Raw genomic sequence first — 19307 nt, forward strand, 5'->3', positions numbered from 1 at the left:
GGAAACGACTGGTAAAGACAAAAAATGAAAGAAAAAAAACACTGAATGAAGACATGAAAACCATGACATGACAGTAGCCCTTTTTTGCTATTGTCTGTTGGGCTCCCATGAATAATGACCATGTCCCCAAAGTAAAATATGTACAGAAACATGAGTAGGGGAGCTGAAGGTTTCATTATCACTTCTTTCAAAAAGCTCTGAAGGTTATTCCCCACGTTTCCTGTTTTGACAGCTCCTAAATTCGCCATTATTTCCACTGATCGTTCAGAGGAGTTTATTGCCCCAAGTTGGAGTTGCTCTATGTGTGGCGATTTCTCCAGAGCGAGGCTAAGGACTGGGAATGAAACATAATCTCAGAGTTTGTATGTGGTGAGGGGGTTACTACCAACTATCCAAATGGAAGTTGAGCTTAAACAAGAAGAAATCCTGGCCACGTTCAGTGGGAATAAGGTGTGATAACAGATTGGCATTACCCTCTGCATTCATTTACAGAAAAGCACATCCTCCAATTCAAACCACTGTACTTTAGCTGTGCTCTACTATGAGATATAAAGTTTCCAGTAGTAGTCCAAAGAGGGCGATAGTGAGGCAGTTTATACACGGCCTACCTAGAAAAGGAGAATGACAAAACGGCAGAAAAGATGGGATAAAGTGATTGCCCACCAGGACTGGGTGAAAAAACAATTTTATCACCAAATTTGCTACTAATGAATTTTTTTTTTTGAAAACGTGCTTTTGTTTTGCACTATGTGAGCTTCCGTAGTCATAGAGACATCAGCAGTATTTTACAGCCAAAGGCCATTGAGCTAAAAATGAGGGGATTTCTGTTACCAACACATGTCTCTGGGCCTCTTCAGTAAATATTCACATTTTGTGCTATATACACAAAATCTCATCAACTAGTTTTCTCTGGTTTCTTGTGCAAATATTTTAGACTCATTTAATTCACTATTAATACTTCAGCAAGATATAGGAGTTGTTTTAGGTAAATAATTCCTTAGTATTGATAAAAGTACTATTTCCACTTTCAGATGTTTTCACTTACAACGTGGGAAAATGTCTTGATAAAAGTGAAAAAGTCTGCCAGTGGAAATAGTACTTTTCATCGACATTAAGGAATTACTGACTTCAAACAAACTCCTATATTTTGTTGAAAAGTTACTTGTACATGAATTTGTCTTATTTCAAGTGTTTTAAGATATTTGAACTAAAAATACTTGGTGAGATTTTATGGTTTTTCTGTGGATTCAGTTCAACTTATTTCATTTATTTTTTCAGAAAATCATAATGAGGTCCTAATCATTCATTTAAGCTCTACATGTTAAAAAAAAGGCACTAAACATTTCTAAGAACCTTTTCCTTACACCTATAGGATAACGTTCCTCATGTCTTGCATGTATGGAAAAACAAGCTCCTCTTTCTTATACAACTGCTCCCAAAAACACGCACACACACACAGACACACACCCTTCCTCAACCTCTGCCCTCCAGTCTGAGCCATGTGAGGTTCTCCTCGCTTCCTCACACCCACGCTCACACAAGGCCTTCTTTATCAGGGCGGGAGGAGGGGAGCCGTCGAGATGGAAAAGGAAAGAAAGCTCCCACGCTCGCTACGAAAGCGACCAGCAGACAGATCCATGTTTGCATGTGCGCTGCCGTGGCGCTTCGTTGATCCCGGGTGTTGCAACTGTCCTCAAACGGCCTTCCCATGGAAACGCCTAGAGGAGCAAAATGAGACAATGATGCCCCCGGACGGATAAGCTCCTCCACGGCCCCCACTCCCTTTGGGGATGAGGTTTCAGCAACACGCCCTCGTAGGAGAGCGGAGACCTCGGGTCACCGACAGTTGGATCAAATTCAATGGCGGAGTGACAGAAGGGGGAACGGGTGAAATAAGTGAAGTGGAACAGACAGAACATGAAGAAAATATAACCAGCTAAACGAGAACAGGCTAGAGGGCGGGGAAAAATCCCAACCCTGACTTTTTTAAAGTCACTTATTGTTTTATGACCTTCTGCGGGCAGACTGGAAACCACAGAATGATCCTGTGAGTGCGATCACATGGAGGAACACCAGCATGTGAACAAATGACAGCAAAGTTTTATCTTGCAGATTACATTGTGTTTTTCCTTCAGGCAGAGGAGCTGCGTTTATTCCCTGTATCGATTTCAGACGTCATGAGTGGGATGACGTTAACTAGGATTGAGACACGTTATAGACAAATACTTCACCTCAAACGACCAAATCCAAAACGTGGGACATAAAATGTCAATCGGAAATTCCCCACATGACTTACGACTCAGAAAAGTGAAGCATTTGTGAATAGAGATGATAGTTTTGCTGGACTGGTTGATTAATCGTATTTATAGATTAATAAAATTTTGGGTTTTTTTGGAAAAATCTGGATTTTTTTTTAACCAATTCACTCCTTGGGTTTTCATAGGTCAGAATGATGCCAGCACGTCCAGGTCGGCCATCTTGTTTGACGAGCATGGTTCACAGCTTCTATTGGTTTGGACTTTGAATACAAGTCAACTCTACGTCGAAATAGAAGAATCAGGCTGAGACTTTATTTAAGAAAATAAAGTCAAAATGCAGTCAAAGTAGTGCCAGACTGAAGTTGGAACGTTAGAAGAATAAAGAGGCAATTTTATGAAAATTAATTGTTCAAGTTTTTTCTCATTAAAACAACTTCTTTTCTTGCAATTTTAAGACAATCTGCTGGTAAAATTGTGTCCTTTTTATGCAAATATTATGACTATATTCTTGTAATTAAAACAAAAATTCTCGTAGCCTATCTTTAATACTGCATTGTACAACTCACAGAAGGGTTGACTGAAATTTTTTATTAAAGTTTTTGTCTTTTGTTTTACACATATTTAAAGATATGAATACATTGAATACATTTTGTGCAGGTCATAAAATCATATCTGGTATGAAAAAATATTGCCCATTTCTACTCAAAGCCTTTACTTCCATGAGCAGATGTGTCCACTTGACATTAAAGAAAGCGGAGTGGGCATTCCTCCACAGCCACACCGACCCAGCATATATCTGAACTGCGGCAGCACCAACTTCTTCTGTTTGTTTTCAATGCAGAGCCGGTTTGGAGACTATTTAAAATGTCCCGGAGTCACTTTCTGCTGGACTTCTTCATCTGTATATTTTGCTAGGCTGCACTACAGAAATGAGACTAAATATTGTAATTTCCTAAATAAGATGTCGCCTAAACTTTGCGTTAAAAAAACAAAACACACACACACACACACACACAGATGCATTAATCTACACAAGAGTGGCTGTGAAATACCGCATGTAAAACAAACAGCTAAAAGAAGGCTTGAACTCCCTTGTTAAAGAAACTATTGTCGTCAGTTTATTAGCTTAATGCCCTTTAATGCCCTTTATAGAGAGATAAAAGGGATCCAACAACACAAAGGATGAAAAGATGGAGAAGAAAAGGCAGAAAGATGGATTTAAAAACAGTTAGAAGTCGTGTGTCGTCTGTGTTGTTTGACTGACAAGTGATCTCAGGGAAAAGTCCCCTGCTGAAACCCCACCGCTTTGCACCAAAGACGTTCCTACCACCTTAAGCTCCACTAATGCCATTAAAGTCAAACTTAATCTGTTAAAATAAGCCCCTCGTTACCGTCTCCGAGCTGCGGGCAACATCAAAGCGCCATCAGCCGCAGCCCTCTGGGGAGCCGCACAGCAGAGCCACGCTAACCCCCGACCCTGACGAAACGCGAACCTGTCACTTAGATCCCATCCATCATACGGCGTAGCATGGCTCTGAACTCCCATAATCTACCGCTACAACCCCGTCACATAGAAACACGTCGGTGACTTCTTAACCCACACAAGCCTGACACTCACACTGCGACATCTGACCTTTTTTCAACGTCTGGCTGGCAAGAGACAGAAAGACTCTTGCCAGCAATATATATTGGAACAATATATCTAAAGAGACGTGGATTTTGTCACGAAATACTTAAAGGGAAAGTATCCTGGTTCTAAATGATTGGCTCAGAAGTTCATCATGAAGTCATTTCCAAATACTTGTTAGTCGCTGTATTTCCATTGACCGTACAGCTGACCGTACAATTTGACATTTTGAAAGTTAATTTGCTTAATGGAAACACGGCAATTTTTGGAAAAAATCTCATTTTCAATAAAAAGTATTAGCTCTAGGATGAGGTGGTTTTTTGGCTGTATCAACATTGGTTTAGTTCGCAATGGAAACACGTTTTTCGCATCACACAAGTCACATGATCAACTACCGGATGTTGCCAATGGCGCAAACCACAAAGGTGGTGACAGGAAGTGGTAGGAGGAGGATGGTGTGGCTGGCTTTTAATTACATGAACAAACTTATTTACATGTGCTCTAAAAAGAAATGCGTTTCTTATTCAGTAAAAACACCACAAATGAGAAATTGTTGATTTTCTGCTCACAATTGTAGTGGAAATGCAGCTAATTGTTACTCTGTCTTTAAATCTGTCAGCAGTATTCCCAAAAAATAGTGCAGCTATATTTTGTGTGGTAAATTTCTAACAACAACAACATTACTATTTGTAATAGGTTGCAAAAAGTACTACAGTACATACACATGGATTTGTTTAACTGCATCTCTTTACCAAAACTCTTTGCTTTTCTTTTAAGGGAATTAAAGAGACATGGTAATTGCTGGTGAATGGAGAACAGATGAAAAACTAATGATTAAATTGTAAGACGTTTAAAGGGAGCACTCTGTTAATGAAGCAGGAGAGCCACATTTTCTGAAAGTTCTGTTGCACATTAAGAATTGGGACAACTGGATCAACAAGTCATATCAAAACAGGAAATATGCTAACAGTAGCTTAAGGATTCAGCAAAATGCCGACCCAGAAAATTTTTTTCTCTTTATAAATTTGCAAACGAAGCCCGAGGCAAGTATCAGTGGACAATCAGCTTGAACCATCCTGTGGTAGATGACTGCTTTCTGTACCAAACAAAAGCCAGGTATTAAATGGATAAAAACCGCAAAAGAGAGAAATGAACAATACCCACAAAATAGTGCAGATAAAACGTCACCAAGGTTACAGAAATAACGTAAGGCTGTAACTTCAGTAGGCCGAAATATCCTTTGCCAACAAGTGGGTGGCAGAGCAGCCAGGACATAACTGTTGAGTGAGTAAAGGGGAACACAATCAAAACGGTGATTCTTAACTGCATCTCGAAGGCAAATATAGAAATACAAACTCTCTGCTATTCAGGAGCTCTTCCAATAACCCCAGTCTGGAAAGTTTTGAGAGCTAAACATATCTTCAGAGGAACAAAAGGACGTTTGTGCACTTCTTGGAGCTCTTACACCGTTTGCCAAGCACAGTCTCAACTTCACAAATTTGCATCTACGAGCGCTGAATTTTTGGGACGTTATGTCGTGGACTATAGGACTATAGGGCGTCCACAGGGTCGCTTACGCACACCCCCATGAACGGCCTCCGGCTGTGCGTTTCTGGTGGGTTATGGAAGCCATTAGATCCGGTGATCAGCGACGACAACAGCCTGGGTTAAAAGGTCGGCGGCCTGTTGGGAGCAGGATTGATCCATCAGTGTCTTTGAAAAAAAAAAATCTCCATGAAAGTGTTGCCATTTATCTTTCTTCCTGACACCCCTCCTGACACACACCATTTCAGTATGGGTGAAATATTAACTTCTTAAAGTGCACCTATTGACCTAGGAATCTTTTTTTCATGATTTGCTGGTATGGCTCAATATAGATATTGAACTGTATCTTTATTTTTGAGAAATCAAAGAAGCACTGCCACCCTGGAACATCGGAGGTCTTTGAGCAGTCGCAAGAAACTCTGAGTGATCACTTGAGCACTTCGCTCAAAATAATACTGTGGTTCACCCAGCTAACTTTGTGTTGAAGCTGCAGCATGTAACCTTTATTAAAAATATGCGATTTACATATTTGATGAAACTGTCACCATGTTGTCACAGCATAATTTAAAACAGACAACCTATGAAAAGATTGAGCTCCTCCACCTCCTCCCTGTGCTGCCATTACAGTCTGAAGAAATTCACCATTCCCGATCAGAAACAACCAATCAGTCCAAGTGCTGTCAATCAACCTCGTGAACGCGCTGTTAAATGTGCCACTGGTGGAGAAACAACTTGCAGGAAAACTATTTATCGGCCATCATCGATGGCCATGCTAACTATTCTTAGAATGGCCACCATGTCAGGCTCACAGGGGCATGATTGACAGCGCTACGACCCGCCCCCTGGTCCTGATTGGTTGTTTCTAGTTAGCGGTGGAAGAAGGCAGAAAAGCTCAATTATTTCATAGATTATTATCTAAAAAATTACTGTCACGACATAATGACAGTTCCAACAAATAGGTAATTTTTTTTTTTTTTTTTTTACAAAATTCACATTTTGTAATATGTGACCAATTTGTTTTTGGTGCTGATATCCATGACTTGTATGCAATATGATACAATATGCTCCCTGATCAAACCAAACTGATATTATTTATTGGATTCATAAAACCACATTTTTCTTAAAGTGGACTAGGATTATATTACAGAACATCTTTCTAAATCATAGGTACACAATGTCAAAGGGGTGAACAGGCTTAACTGTACTCTAGTCCGCCATATTAAAATGAACTAAAGAGATGCCAGACCGTTTTTGTTATTTACATCAATTTCTCTCCAACTCTCTTTTTCAATGCAGTAAAATCGCTTCATTCTTTTCTTATGTGTAACCGTTTTATCCCGCTTAATCCACGTCAATGTATCCAACTTTCCTCCATTTTAACCTTACATCAACCTGTATCAAAAACAGAGAGACTTTAGCTCTCATTCAGAGTGCATGCAGAACTATACGAGAAGTTTTAGACACTTTTCTGCAGGCTGCAGTGATTGGAAAAGATATAAATACACACAGAGGGAAGAAACACAAGATCAAATTCAAGCCAAAAAAATTGCTTTACTGTCTGTTTTTGTTTCTGCAACTTAGGAGATCCAAAGGTCTCGGTTCCAACAAGAAGAGAGCACAGAGGAGGTTCTGACTCACACTAAACCTTCCCTGAGAACCTTCAGAGAAACAAGGAGGAACGTGAGGATGTTTCCGACAGACGCCACAGAGTACGTACAGCGCAAACAGGAGGGATGGCAGCATGACAGACTCTAATACACAAAGAGACTGTTGTGTCAAAACCTCGGCTTTAATTTCCCTTGTTGGGTTAGCCACGAGCGTGGACCACACTGTATCGTGGAATGTGTTTGGGGATGCAGCAAGCATGTGTGGTACAGCATTTTCCTTTGGTCTGTGGTAAAACTAAATGACCATAAACTGTAAATGTAAACACAGATGCATAGGACTGTACACTAATCATGTCTGTAAAGGTTCCCCATAACCTGCCGTAAAAGCACGGAAAAGTCTTCTAATGGCGGAGAGCTGAATGAAACAGCTGCAGTGCAGCCGCTGGAAGAGGAGCTAAAACCAGATTTAAGTTTGGATTAGCTGTAAAAAATTCTTAAGAGACATAAAAGGGTCAGCCTTGCCTGTTTACTTGCTATACATTTATCTGCAAGTAAAGGGGTAAATAAACATCTTTAAATAAATTATTATTTGGATATGCGCCATCTGTTTCAAAATGACACTGTTTTTATCAAATACTGGCAACAATCCAGGTGGTTTAGGATGGATAATGACTACTGCGGCCCCTCAGAAACTGAAAAACCCCCCAACAATTTTCCAGTAAAGACACTCCACCTCTGCGTTACTGGGCTGAGCTGGCAGCAACACTCCTCAGTGTGGAAGTTGTTCCAGTGGGAAGATGATTATTTTTGCTTAAAAATTAAGTCAAAGGAAGCACATGAATGTAAAAAGCCTTTTAAAAGGGAAACTGTATTTTTCCACAGAGGAATCTTAACTAATTCTCTTTCAACTCCTCTTTTCACCATGTTGGTGAACTTTCAGAAACCACAGGGGAGTCAAGATGTCAATTCCTAGCAATACTTTGGATATTTCCTCAATTTGGCAAAGACTTCAGTAGGTGCCAGGAATGCATTTCTGCAAAGTTACCCTGTTTTATCACAGGCAGCATATCAGGAAAATATACAACTGCGATTAGGGATGCTCTGATCAGGTTTTTTGCTGCCGATTCCGATACCGATCACCCATAAGGCCGATCTTTGCCGATCACCAATCTTTGCCTGGATCACCTGGATTGGCTGTTAATTTTTCGCTTTTGGTATAAATACTGCAACGTGATCTGGCAAAATGGAAAAATGATCTGGCAATAAATTCACCTAATTTAGACTTAAATTACAAAATATTTGCAGGCACAATACAGTAGCTATTCAGTTAAAAAGACAACTGAAAAACCTGCAATCAGTAAAATAATATTTAACAGTCGGTCCTCATAAATTATGCATAAGTCAAATAAATCTCACAACACTGCCTATATCAAATAATGTCAAGAAAAAATAAATATTCATTCAGAGTCAAATGCAGGTTGCATCAAAATAAACAATCCTGAGTTATTTAATCAGAACTTCCTGAGAGCACGGCTAGCTGATTAATACTGGTTCTGATTGGCTGGTTGTGACTGAGCAGAGTAATTATGCAGAACACAGGGAGAAGGCATCGATTATTTCTTTTCAGAGATGTAAAAAAAAAATCATCTCATCATGAGATGATATGATCTCATGTTATTACATAGCAAAAGTTTTAATACGTATGTAAAATCTTTTTTTTAAATTTATTTAAGTTACCTTTTGCAGCTTTAAGCAGACGTTCGGTGTGAGAGTTCACTGCGGGTGGAGCAGAAACGGCGCACAGTCTATGAAATATTTCTGCCCGTAGCGCGTAGCGGCGGTCTAAGAGCGAAAGCAGAACCAGCTTCTTACACCACCAACTCGAAGATTTGAATTATTTTCGGGTTATCTGTTTAGCTTTCTGACAGCGATGCTAATCCGGGTGAGTGTTGGTAGCTGTGCGCTGCTTTACCTGCTATCTGGTCGCTCCGGATGTCCTTTTTTTATGCCTGCAGGGAGCCTTGATGTAGCCAAACTCCGTCAAATGTTTGTTTTTTAAATGTCATATTAGATTTGCTGTGTTGATGCATTTTGACGCGCTTCAATCCCAAGGTATTTCTTTGGCTGAACATGCAAACTTTCCCATTCACTCTCAGAGCGTTACAGTTCCTCACCACATCACTTAGGATTTGTTGCTGCGCAAACACGCAGCAACAAATCGATAATAACCAGCTGCACATGCAGGTTGCGAAATGAGATGCAGATGATCGGTTTTGGTGATTGGCAACAAGAGACAATGATCGGCGATCACTGATCATACACTTTTTCGCAAAAATCGGCCGATTATGATCAGTGGACAATCGTTCGCCACACCTTTAATGATGATATGACCGATGCTGCATAAACTGACATTGTGATAATTTTTAATCCAACTTCTATTTCACTGACGGGAGACACGCGTTGTAAATCTGCGTCAAAAAAATCTGGTAAATCCGAACGTAAATAATGGCTGAAAATTATAATGATAAAATTATGAAAGAAGTCTGTGCCAGTGAAGCGCATCACATCACAATCCCACCACTCTTGGCTCCCGTTACGCATCCACGCAGACTTCTCTAGAAGTTGTGGGTCATTTTGTGGTTGTAAACCATTTATGCAGAGGTCTGATTGCAGTCTGATTCTGATTGCTTCCTAATGAACACGATCACAAAAAGGAAGAAAAGCAGAAGCGAAAAGCATCCTGATTCATCTTTGCTTCCTGGGAGAATGGAGTTGTTTTTAAACGATTGTACGTTTGTGATAGTTTAGGGGTGTGAGTGCAAAAGCCTGGTTTCCGTTGGGTCCTCATACAGTATATAGAGAAGGGATGTGAGTGTGAGCCTCCAGACGAAGCCTGGGAGAAACAGCTGAAGGCTCTGCAGATCAGAGATGCATTCATTCCAACCCCACCCAACACACACACTGCAACACACACACACTGCAACATTCCTCCAGCAGCCAAGTGTTTGTCTGAAAAACATTTCATTTGAAAACTCTGTTGAAAAAAACTGTCATTGTTGCATTTGCCCAGCCTTATTGGTCCAGATTTAATTATTATCATTTCATTATTTCCCTTTCAACTTTCCTTGGAGTTTTTGTGTTTTTTGTATATTTTTTAAGAATATGAATAAAAGGAGGCTGCTGTCTTTTAACTTTGCTGCTGGTACTGATCAGAAATCAGCTGGTTGGGATTGTGAAGCATGTTTTTACAGTGATCTTCTACTGGAACTCAAAAGACAACAAGGAAATTAAATTAGAGTGTCCCACTACTTGTTATTAGGGTAAACCATTATTTGCATGCTAACAGACAAGAATGCCACATGTGTAAAGCAACAAACTGCAGGCTAGCCAACCTGGCTTGGTCTCCATTTCTCTCTGTGGAGACCAGGGAGCTCTGACGGACGTTTCAGACAATCCCTGGTGCAAGGTTTTGATTTCGCCAAAGATGTTTTTGTACAAAGATGTACATCTTGGGGTTTTTTATGTAATGAATTGCTTACAAATGTGTTCAATCTCTAGAGTAATCTAGACACGTGTGTCTATGCGCAAAGGTGGATAATTTGTCATAAAAGATGGCAAATGGTGATCTGTTAATCCATTTATGTGAAAAAGCTTAGAGGTCCAAACGCCAATTGAAACAGATGGCTCGACATTTGACTGCATTAATGCCTAGGCGCAGATGATGTAGGATCTTTGTCTGATTCTGTTGAAGAAGCTGAAAAATTAAGTTAAAAATGACTCATAGCTGCTGAAAGTGGAAATCTGCTTCCTGTCGGACACCTATAAGAGTCAACAACTCATATATGAAATATAAGCCTTTCTGCAGTTTCGTTAGCTAGGAATAAGGTAATATGTCTAAAGCTGGGTAGACAAAAGCAAGGCACAGTGCTCCTTTCAAAAAGCTAGTTTGAAAAAGCTCAGCTGGAGAAATCAGGCGCATAGAAGCAACAGCACAAACAGGTTTCCCATAAAAACATCTTTAAAACGGGTGTTGAAAATATTTCTCTAATCTGAAACCACTAGGCTGGAAAAAGTGCCCCGACACCAAAATATGCAAGCGAGACTCAAATCAAGCAACAACTGCTTCTCATATTCCCTGACGTTCTGTCGTCCCACGGGAATGTCGCCTCGTTAGTTTTGGACCACAGTACAGTTAGAAACAGGAATATGTCCCCCCCTCCACCCCAACACAAATCAGAAGGGAGCGCTCAATACATCATAAAACCACATATGAAAGTGAGCTGACAGTTTACAGGGGCTAAACACGATAATCAAAGGAGCTCATCATGCCCGCATTCTGAATGCAGACACAAATCTACATAAAAATGTCCCCGAAACACATGGGACTGACATCTTACATCGCTGTATGTCAGTAAACACACACAACACTCCCACTCGGGTATTTCCACAGATCAACATACTTTCATACGTGTATTTGTGTCGCATTAAACAGTGCGATCTACCCGCATGTGGGTTGTATTTTTCAATGTTTGTTGGGGAGAAACAGTTGTAGAAAAGAGGGATTCAAAGTAAATCTGTTTCAATATTATAAATTGAGTCACGGCATAAAATTATCAGGAAAAAAAAATATGCACCACTTTGTGAGAAAGGCTAACTGTTTTACTGGACAGTCATAATATCTATAGAAGAATACACTGAACCGAAGTGATTGTAATGATTTAAAACTATTTTTGCTGAACTAGATTTTTTTTTTTTTAAGCTAATTAGGTGTAAGTTGTTGGCAGGCCTTTTATTTGAAAACATCCATACATACACCATTATAATTTGTTCACAGGCAAAGTCGACTTTTGAAAAAACTGACATACACTAGCGAATTACCAAATGGACAGTTAAAATGTAGCTTTTTGATTGTTTTAAAGCAAATATGTTTTACAAGGCGAAGTTTGAAATTTATGTTCTTGTGATCACGTTTAGCAATCAAGACTTGGTTGGATCGGTTGGTTGGTTCTCCTTCACACTGCTCTGCGTCATACAATCCAAATCTTTGAAAAACATGTTCCCCCACCTTACCTGTGGTGGCGCCGCACCAAGAACCACTCAACGAAACGACAAAATCCTCTAAAGAAGACATGAGCGTTCTTCCTTCTTTGTGAAACAAAAATGGAGCAGCTTCAGATTTTAGCAGTTGTAGGACTTCTCTTCGGTCGTTGGTAAAAGACCATGAGTCATTACTCCCACTAGCGCAAGACTGACATGTTTGTTTTGGTTACCCAGAAAGTCAATTTCCTGCTTTTGAAGCAGTCTCTGGTCCCCTTGGCATTTACATATGCATTCAAACCGCACCACAGTTCACTTCAACTGAACAGAGATCTAGGTTGGTAAATCTCGTTCTGCTCAATTCAGAGCACCAAGGAAAATAATCTTAGATTGGCTGTTTTGCAAATTCCAGCCAATAGCACATCAAGTAGCACTGCGTCAAGGTATTCCAACTAAATTTGGTGACCTGACCTCCGGACGTAGCCTAAGTTGTTCTTTACTGATTTCTTTTCTCCAGAGCACTGTCTCCGTTTGTCTTTGACTGAAGTGAGCCCAGCCTTGGCCATCATCGTAGAGCATTTTGAAGTGAGGTATTGTGAGTGATACTTATGCCAAGCAGGGAAGAAGAGGCTTATACATCTAGTTTTAAACTTACAAAAAGCAGCCCTGAACAAGAATCAAACATGGAGAACCAACCAATATTTAGCTTTATACTTTTAATAGCGGAGCAAGACCCAGAGAAACTCCTGTTAGTTTACTTAGCCACGCTAAACAGGAATCAAACAAGGACAAACAACATTTAGCTTCATACTGTACAAATCTAGAAGTCAACCCAGAACAACTGGAACCAACAATTAGTTTTATACCTCTCTGATCCACAACAAACTGAAGATTAAGAGAAACCCCTATTGGTTTATAAATCATTGACTACTTATTCTTATTCCTCTTACACATGGGGAACCAATAGTTTAGTTTTGTACCTCTTTGTGCGTCTTTTCATTTTGTTGTTTTGTTTGTATTTCCTTCTAAATCATGTAAAGCACTTTGAACTGCCTTGTTACTAAAAATGTGCTACACAAATAAAATTACCATACCTTATATTCTACTTACATTCAGCAGCATAGTGATCTGAGCTAATCAGCGGCAAGACCCAGCAGATTTCCACTGGAATAACATTGCAGCTGTTGAATGTTGCATTCAGTGCTGATTCCAAACCAATAAGATGAAGAAACGAGCCAGTGACAAATCAGAAATGCTCGAATTCTTTTTAAATGAATCAACGTGACAGTTACAGCTGCTTAATATCACCAGAAAGGGGGAAAAAATATCCTATAAAAAGCTGCTTACGTGTTTTAGCTGCTCAAAATTCTTGATTTTACTCTCTCTTCCACTTGCCCGTGATCTTCAAAGCAAACTCAGGCCACTACATGCCACCTAAATCCTAGCCACTAACAGACTGACCGGCTCACTAAATGGCTGAGAGAGCAGCACAGCGACTGACTGAGTAACTTATTGAGCAGACAAAACCCCAGACTCACCATGTCATCGTACGTCTAATCGGCTGCCGTATGGAGTGAAGTTTTCCAGCCTGAGTCGTGTGTGTATGCAAATACGCTTAGACTCACACACACAGACATGCACGCGCACACACAATCTACTGCAGTAATTAGTTATGCTCCCGGAGGAATGTTGACCAAATGGCTTGTATCCCTCTGCTGTCTCGAGCTGCAGGAGTTGCCCCTCCCCCGTCCTGCAGGGCCATGAACGCCCGCGCCGAGTCTTCAGGACATCCTGAGAGGGCAACTGGCACTCTCACACATGAGCACCAACCTTAAAAAAAAGGGGGAAAAGTGGGGCATACCTGCTCCAGTAAAGACGTGCTCTTACGAGACAGTTGTAGAGACATAGACCATTCTTTTCTTTTTTTTCCCCATCTCGATAAGAGTATAACTTGCAGATTTTTATCCTGACTGACCTTTCTTTATCCATTAGCTGGCAAAGAAATGGAGGCTCTGGCCTGCTGTATCACATTAAGACAGGAAATAGTTCAGGATGGATCCGTAACCTAAACATGGACATTCTCATGAGAACCGAGAACCAAACCACGTTTAGGTATTGAAAAGTGCTAATGTGAAGAAAAGCCAAATGGAAAAAAATCTGTCCATGAAATCTTTCATGCAGCAGAAGCTCCAGAGCAAAGCCATGAAGGATAAATACAGCATGCCAAACTGTAAACGAATAATCCCGAAAACCTCCTGAAGACGGCTCGCGTCGTTTGTATTGTCCTCGCCGAGGTCCCGTGTCTGAATAGATGCTTTTGTCTTCTACTGTTCCTGTGACTGATGCATGTCACTGCCTCCAAAACAAGTTTGTTTTGCAACATTTGCAGAAAGACTAGCTTCGAATCTTTTTGACAATGTCAACAAATTACACAGAAACATCAACACGGCAGGAAACACACAGTTTCTGTTGGAAAATTGTTCAGCATTTCTGGGTCGATTACCTTGATTTAGTATTTTTCCTGCAGAAGGAGCAGCCTGTTTACCAGCATCAAGAGCAGACTACATATATACCGTTATAAAGCAACTTTCTACATTTGAGAGAGTTAACAAAAGTTACATTGTAAAAAGTGAAAGATGTGAATAGAAAAATTCAAACTGCACAAAAAAAATGCTGTGGGGGGTAAAGTTTGTCAGAGTTGGTATGGACGAAGGCATAATTTTAGCTTCACTAGATTCAAATTCACTAAAGGAACTCTATGTTAGTTCATTCAAGATAACAAAATGTTTATTTAAATTTTTTTTTAGAAAAAGAATTACTGTTTATAAACATCATTAATGTATTTCTAATATTGTGTTAAAAGGGCCTAAGTAGTTCAATGAAAAATCTGCAGAATGTGCAGATTTGTTTGAACGAACTAATCGCCAGAATAATTGATTGATTGTCAGAATAATCAATTAATCGTCAGAGTAATCAATAGAATGATCAATAACTAAAGTAATTGCTAGTTGCAGACCTAGGTGACTGAGAAATTAAAGCTGAAAAAGAGCGGTGGAGGCGCAGTGAGGAAGAGAGGAAACTCAGGAAAGTGTGGGTGAATAATAATCAACATCCTCATGGCAATATTCAGCAGGAGTGTCACAATTGCAAGCCTTCAGATGGCAGATTGCAGTCTTGAACCTGGAGTAGACTTGAACTGAAGCAAAAGTTTCTGCAACGTATGAACTCGGGAGACCTGAACTAGGGGTGCACCGATTGCAGTTTTCTGGCCGATCGCCGATTACCGATCTTTTAAAAAGCTTCACATGCCAATTCCGATTTTGGCTGGTACCAATATTTTCTGAAATGTTGCTCAATATAGCAAGAAACCTGATGAGTTGGCAGCAGGAGAGTAAAAGCGGACAGTGGTTGACTCTTAGACCTTTGCCAAGCTAGATAAGATCAGTGGATAAGATTAGCTTCACATGTAAAAATCGGCCGATCACCAATCTCCCAAAATGAAGGAAATCAGCACCGATAAATTGGTGTAGCCCGAGCCTGAACACAAATACGCAGCTGACTTTTCAGATATTTTTGTGAAAAAGGTACATGATGACTATACATACTGTTGTACTGCACTCTGCAATGTTACAGTTAACTACTAAAATTGGGTACCAGTAAAACACTGAACTAACTTTAATTTTTTATTGTATAACCCAAATACCTCACAGCACAGCTTAGCAAAACCAAAAATCTGCATTCAAAACAAAAACATCAGATGCAAACCTGCCAACAAGGGCCGTCTCCATGTTTACAAAGGTTCAACGCCCTCAAGCATGCTAGCATTGTGTTTGATTGGTTTGTCTGAATGAGTGCCGTCTGTTGTGTGGCAATCAAATAAATAAATACCCATTGCTCCTAGCTAATAAGATAGGTTAGCAATTACAAAGTTAGAATGGATCCAGGATATGCTTTTTAAAAGTTTGTTTTTTTATTTTTAATAGCTAACGGTCTGTAAACCGAGAGTATGCCGTAAGTGAGAAGCAAAAGAACGGAAAGTGGAAACTTATTCATCAAACTAATCACCAGCTAATTTCTTGGTGGGTTTAAGTTAGTGATGCCAATCTGCTTAATAAATCAGTAGAATGCAATATTCCAAATAGTACAATACACACAGCATAAATCAATTTTATTGATTCATCACATTTTCTGTTTTTGAATATTTAATTTTGAGATATTTTTTTCTCTGATGCACTCTTAGGGTTTCCCTACTTCAGAGTGATGTCAGGAACTACCATCTTGTTTGACAAGCGTGTTTTACAGCTTCTGCTTATTTCGACTTTGAATTCAGGTCAACTCACTGAAGAGATGATTGAAATAAAAGCAAGTTTTTGAAAAAAATAGAGACTTTTTTTTATTTGCTATGAAAAAATTTAGAGATTTTATTTTCAAGCTATGTCACCCAGACTTAGAATGGAGAAATTGGAATTGGGGAAGTAAACCAGATTTTGTAGGAAGCCAACTACTGTATGTTTGACCTTGTATTCACCATAAGCCGATCTGGTAAATTTCACAAGATTAAGTCAGAAATAAACATCAACATTAGGAAAATTGAGTTTTAAATTTGACAAAATGTAATGTTTGTTACTGGTTTCTAAACTGGTGACTGCATGATGTTTTTATGACTTTAGTTTTGTGTTTGTATGATGTAAAGTACTTAGAACAGCCTTGTTGCTCAGACTTGATTGACTGATTGATCCATTATGTTCAAGTCAGAATCATCTCTTTCCAGCATTGAAAAACAGATTTTATCCTCCTGTGTACATTGATTCCTACTTCACACATACTTGTCCCATTCAGAAATGATGACATTCAGCAGTAGTGCGTGACTGAGACAGTGCGACTGATGTCCTCAACACACACACACACCTCTGCTGGACCTTGTCTGTTGTTCTCTCTATCCATTAAGCACCTGAAACCCTTCTCTGAATCGTTGTCAAGCACTCAATTGCCTTCTGAGTGGAACAGGCCAATGAACCAATGGACACTAAACAGCCATGCAGCACAGTCTGATTTGTATCTTCCCCCCCACCAAACCCTCCAGTCACATTTTCCCAGGGGCCGTGTTACTGCGTGCGACTCGTTGTGCGCGCGCGGGCGTTTCCAGAAGACTGAGCCAGGCTTTCCATTCCCCGCTGTGGTGAATTCTAAAACGTACACCGGCCAACATTTACACCACCACAACAGCTGCTGCCACCGCCGCTGCTGCAGGTCCTTCATAAAGTGTGCGGGATGCAGCGGAGGTAAAAGGCAGTCCAGGCCACCCCCAGCAGAACACACACTGCAATAATTACTTGCAGCAATTCAAAGACACGTTTCTTGTTTGCAGTGGCTCAACGCCCGCGGAGACTGAACCACCTCAAGAGGCAAGGAGGATACTTCGGTCGTCCTCTATTTTTAGAACAAGATGGACTCAAGTCCTGAAACTTCCCCCGTACAGCTTCGGAACACGACACCATTTGTCATGCCGCATGGCTACAGAGTAAAGAATGGTGTATGCACCCACTCACTAAAGTAATCCAAGAGCCATGTAAAAGCAAATATATTTTAAGAATGCCCCCATCAGATAACCAGCATCTTTCATTTCTAGGACTCCCACATCCTACAGACTCCCTCTAACCCCATTCCACCAACCCCCCCCCCCCCCCCCCCCCCCCCCCTCACATCATTCCTGTCCCAGGCCATGTCTTCTGTGAAGTGGTTCTGGCCGTCTGTCAACACTTTGGGGGTTTTGCCTGGAACTGAAAGGAGAATAATGGACAGGAACAACGTCCCCTTTCGTCTGTGGACTTCCATGGAAACTCTTGGAGGAGGGAGTCCTTTTAAGAATCACCACAATTCAATCAATAAATAAACCAACATATAAATGCTGAAAGGTGTACAACAAATACATATGCATTCTTTTTTACAGAAGCATAAAAATGTACTTTTTTTCCTGTGCACTGTAACATATCATGTACTTATCCATCAAAGTTAGTGGCAAAAATAGTCAATTAGTTTGATCAATCAAATGTTAGCATCTGCTTGACCTGTCACAGTGACCTTTTCAGTTATTTCATGGTGCATTGGAGCGCAAGAATCAAAATGAAGAAATAAAATACTTCAAATTCTGATATTTAACATCAGATATTTAACATCAAAATGTTATTGAACAAATTTCAGATTTACGACCTGCACAAAATGCATTCAATGATATGTATTTTAAATATGTGTAAAACATATAATAAAACGTGTTATTGCTCTGTCAGTTAAACCGGTTCACAAGTGCAGTCAGTCATTTTTCCAACCTGTTTGCTAATACTTAAATTCAACAGAACCAACAGTAACAAAAGTGCTCGGATGAAAGTCATAACATTCATGCATTGTTGCAGCGGTATCCCTATTTTAAAATGTCATTACAATGAGACGCGGAGGCAACGTTAGCAAACTGAAGTTGTGCGTGAGGGATGATTTTTCAAAAAGAACATTTGTGTCGTTAGCTTACTTTAGTGATGATGAGCGGCTCGCCGTGCTCCAGTCCTCCTTTCAGTGTAAACCCCCAAGGCGCGCCTCCGTTCAGCTGGACCTGGATGTGGTGGAAGGAGACGAGCTGCTCCACGGTCTCCATGCCGCTCCGTACCGAAGCTTCTCTGCGCCGGCGGTTAGCAGCCCAGCGGCGCCGGTAGCGGTCCCTCTGGCCTCTCCATCACCGCTCTGGCATCAACAACGAGTGGATGGTGGGAAAACGGAGTGAGTGAGCTCGAATAGGGGGAGGGCGAAAACTTTTTTTCGGCCTGTATAAAGTTATTGGCAATGTTGCTAGCTATATCCGGTCAGTCTGTTCGCAAAAAAAAAAAAAAAATGGCACTTTAGCATAATTTCGTCACAATTGGGTATAGAACTAGAGCATACTTTAAAAATATTTTGGGTCAAATATTTGGCCGAAGGAGTTTATTTCTTCTAAAAAATAATAGAGCAAAACAACTGTTTTATTTTTGAGACTGAGACGAACATTTCCGGTCTCATTTCTGCACCGGCGACCCAGCCGAAAACTCGGGGAAAACTTTTACCCCAGCACCTTTCCCAAGCGAGGAAAGTGGCTCCTCCCACAACTGCAAACGCGCGCTGTGATTGAAAGAATGGACGACCAATGGCAGAGCTCCATCAGAGAAGACTATCCAATAGAACAACTGATAGGAAATCAAGCGGAAGATT

General features: G+C 40.4%; 1 protein-coding gene across 2 annotated transcripts in view; it reads right to left on the reverse strand.

Moving 5' to 3' along the window:
- shroom4 (shroom family member 4) overlaps positions 1 to 18884 on the reverse strand; it is a 68049-nt gene extending 49165 nt beyond the window's left edge. The window contains exon 1 of one of the 2 annotated variants that reach the window (XM_023346322.1): positions 18598 to 18884. In XM_023346322.1, the coding sequence (XP_023202090.1) occupies positions 18598 to 18720 (123 nt within the window). In that variant the 5' untranslated portion in view covers positions 18721 to 18884. Of the gene's footprint in view, positions 1 to 13612; positions 13651 to 18597 lie in introns of those variants that run through there. The other variant, XM_023346323.1, reaches the window with a different exon arrangement.
- Between the last annotated feature and the right edge of the window lie 423 nt (positions 18885 to 19307).

This window comes from Xiphophorus maculatus, chromosome 14 (assembly GCF_002775205.1).
Source record: "Xiphophorus maculatus strain JP 163 A chromosome 14, X_maculatus-5.0-male, whole genome shotgun sequence".
Taxonomy (NCBI): domain Eukaryota; kingdom Metazoa; phylum Chordata; class Actinopteri; order Cyprinodontiformes; family Poeciliidae; genus Xiphophorus; species Xiphophorus maculatus.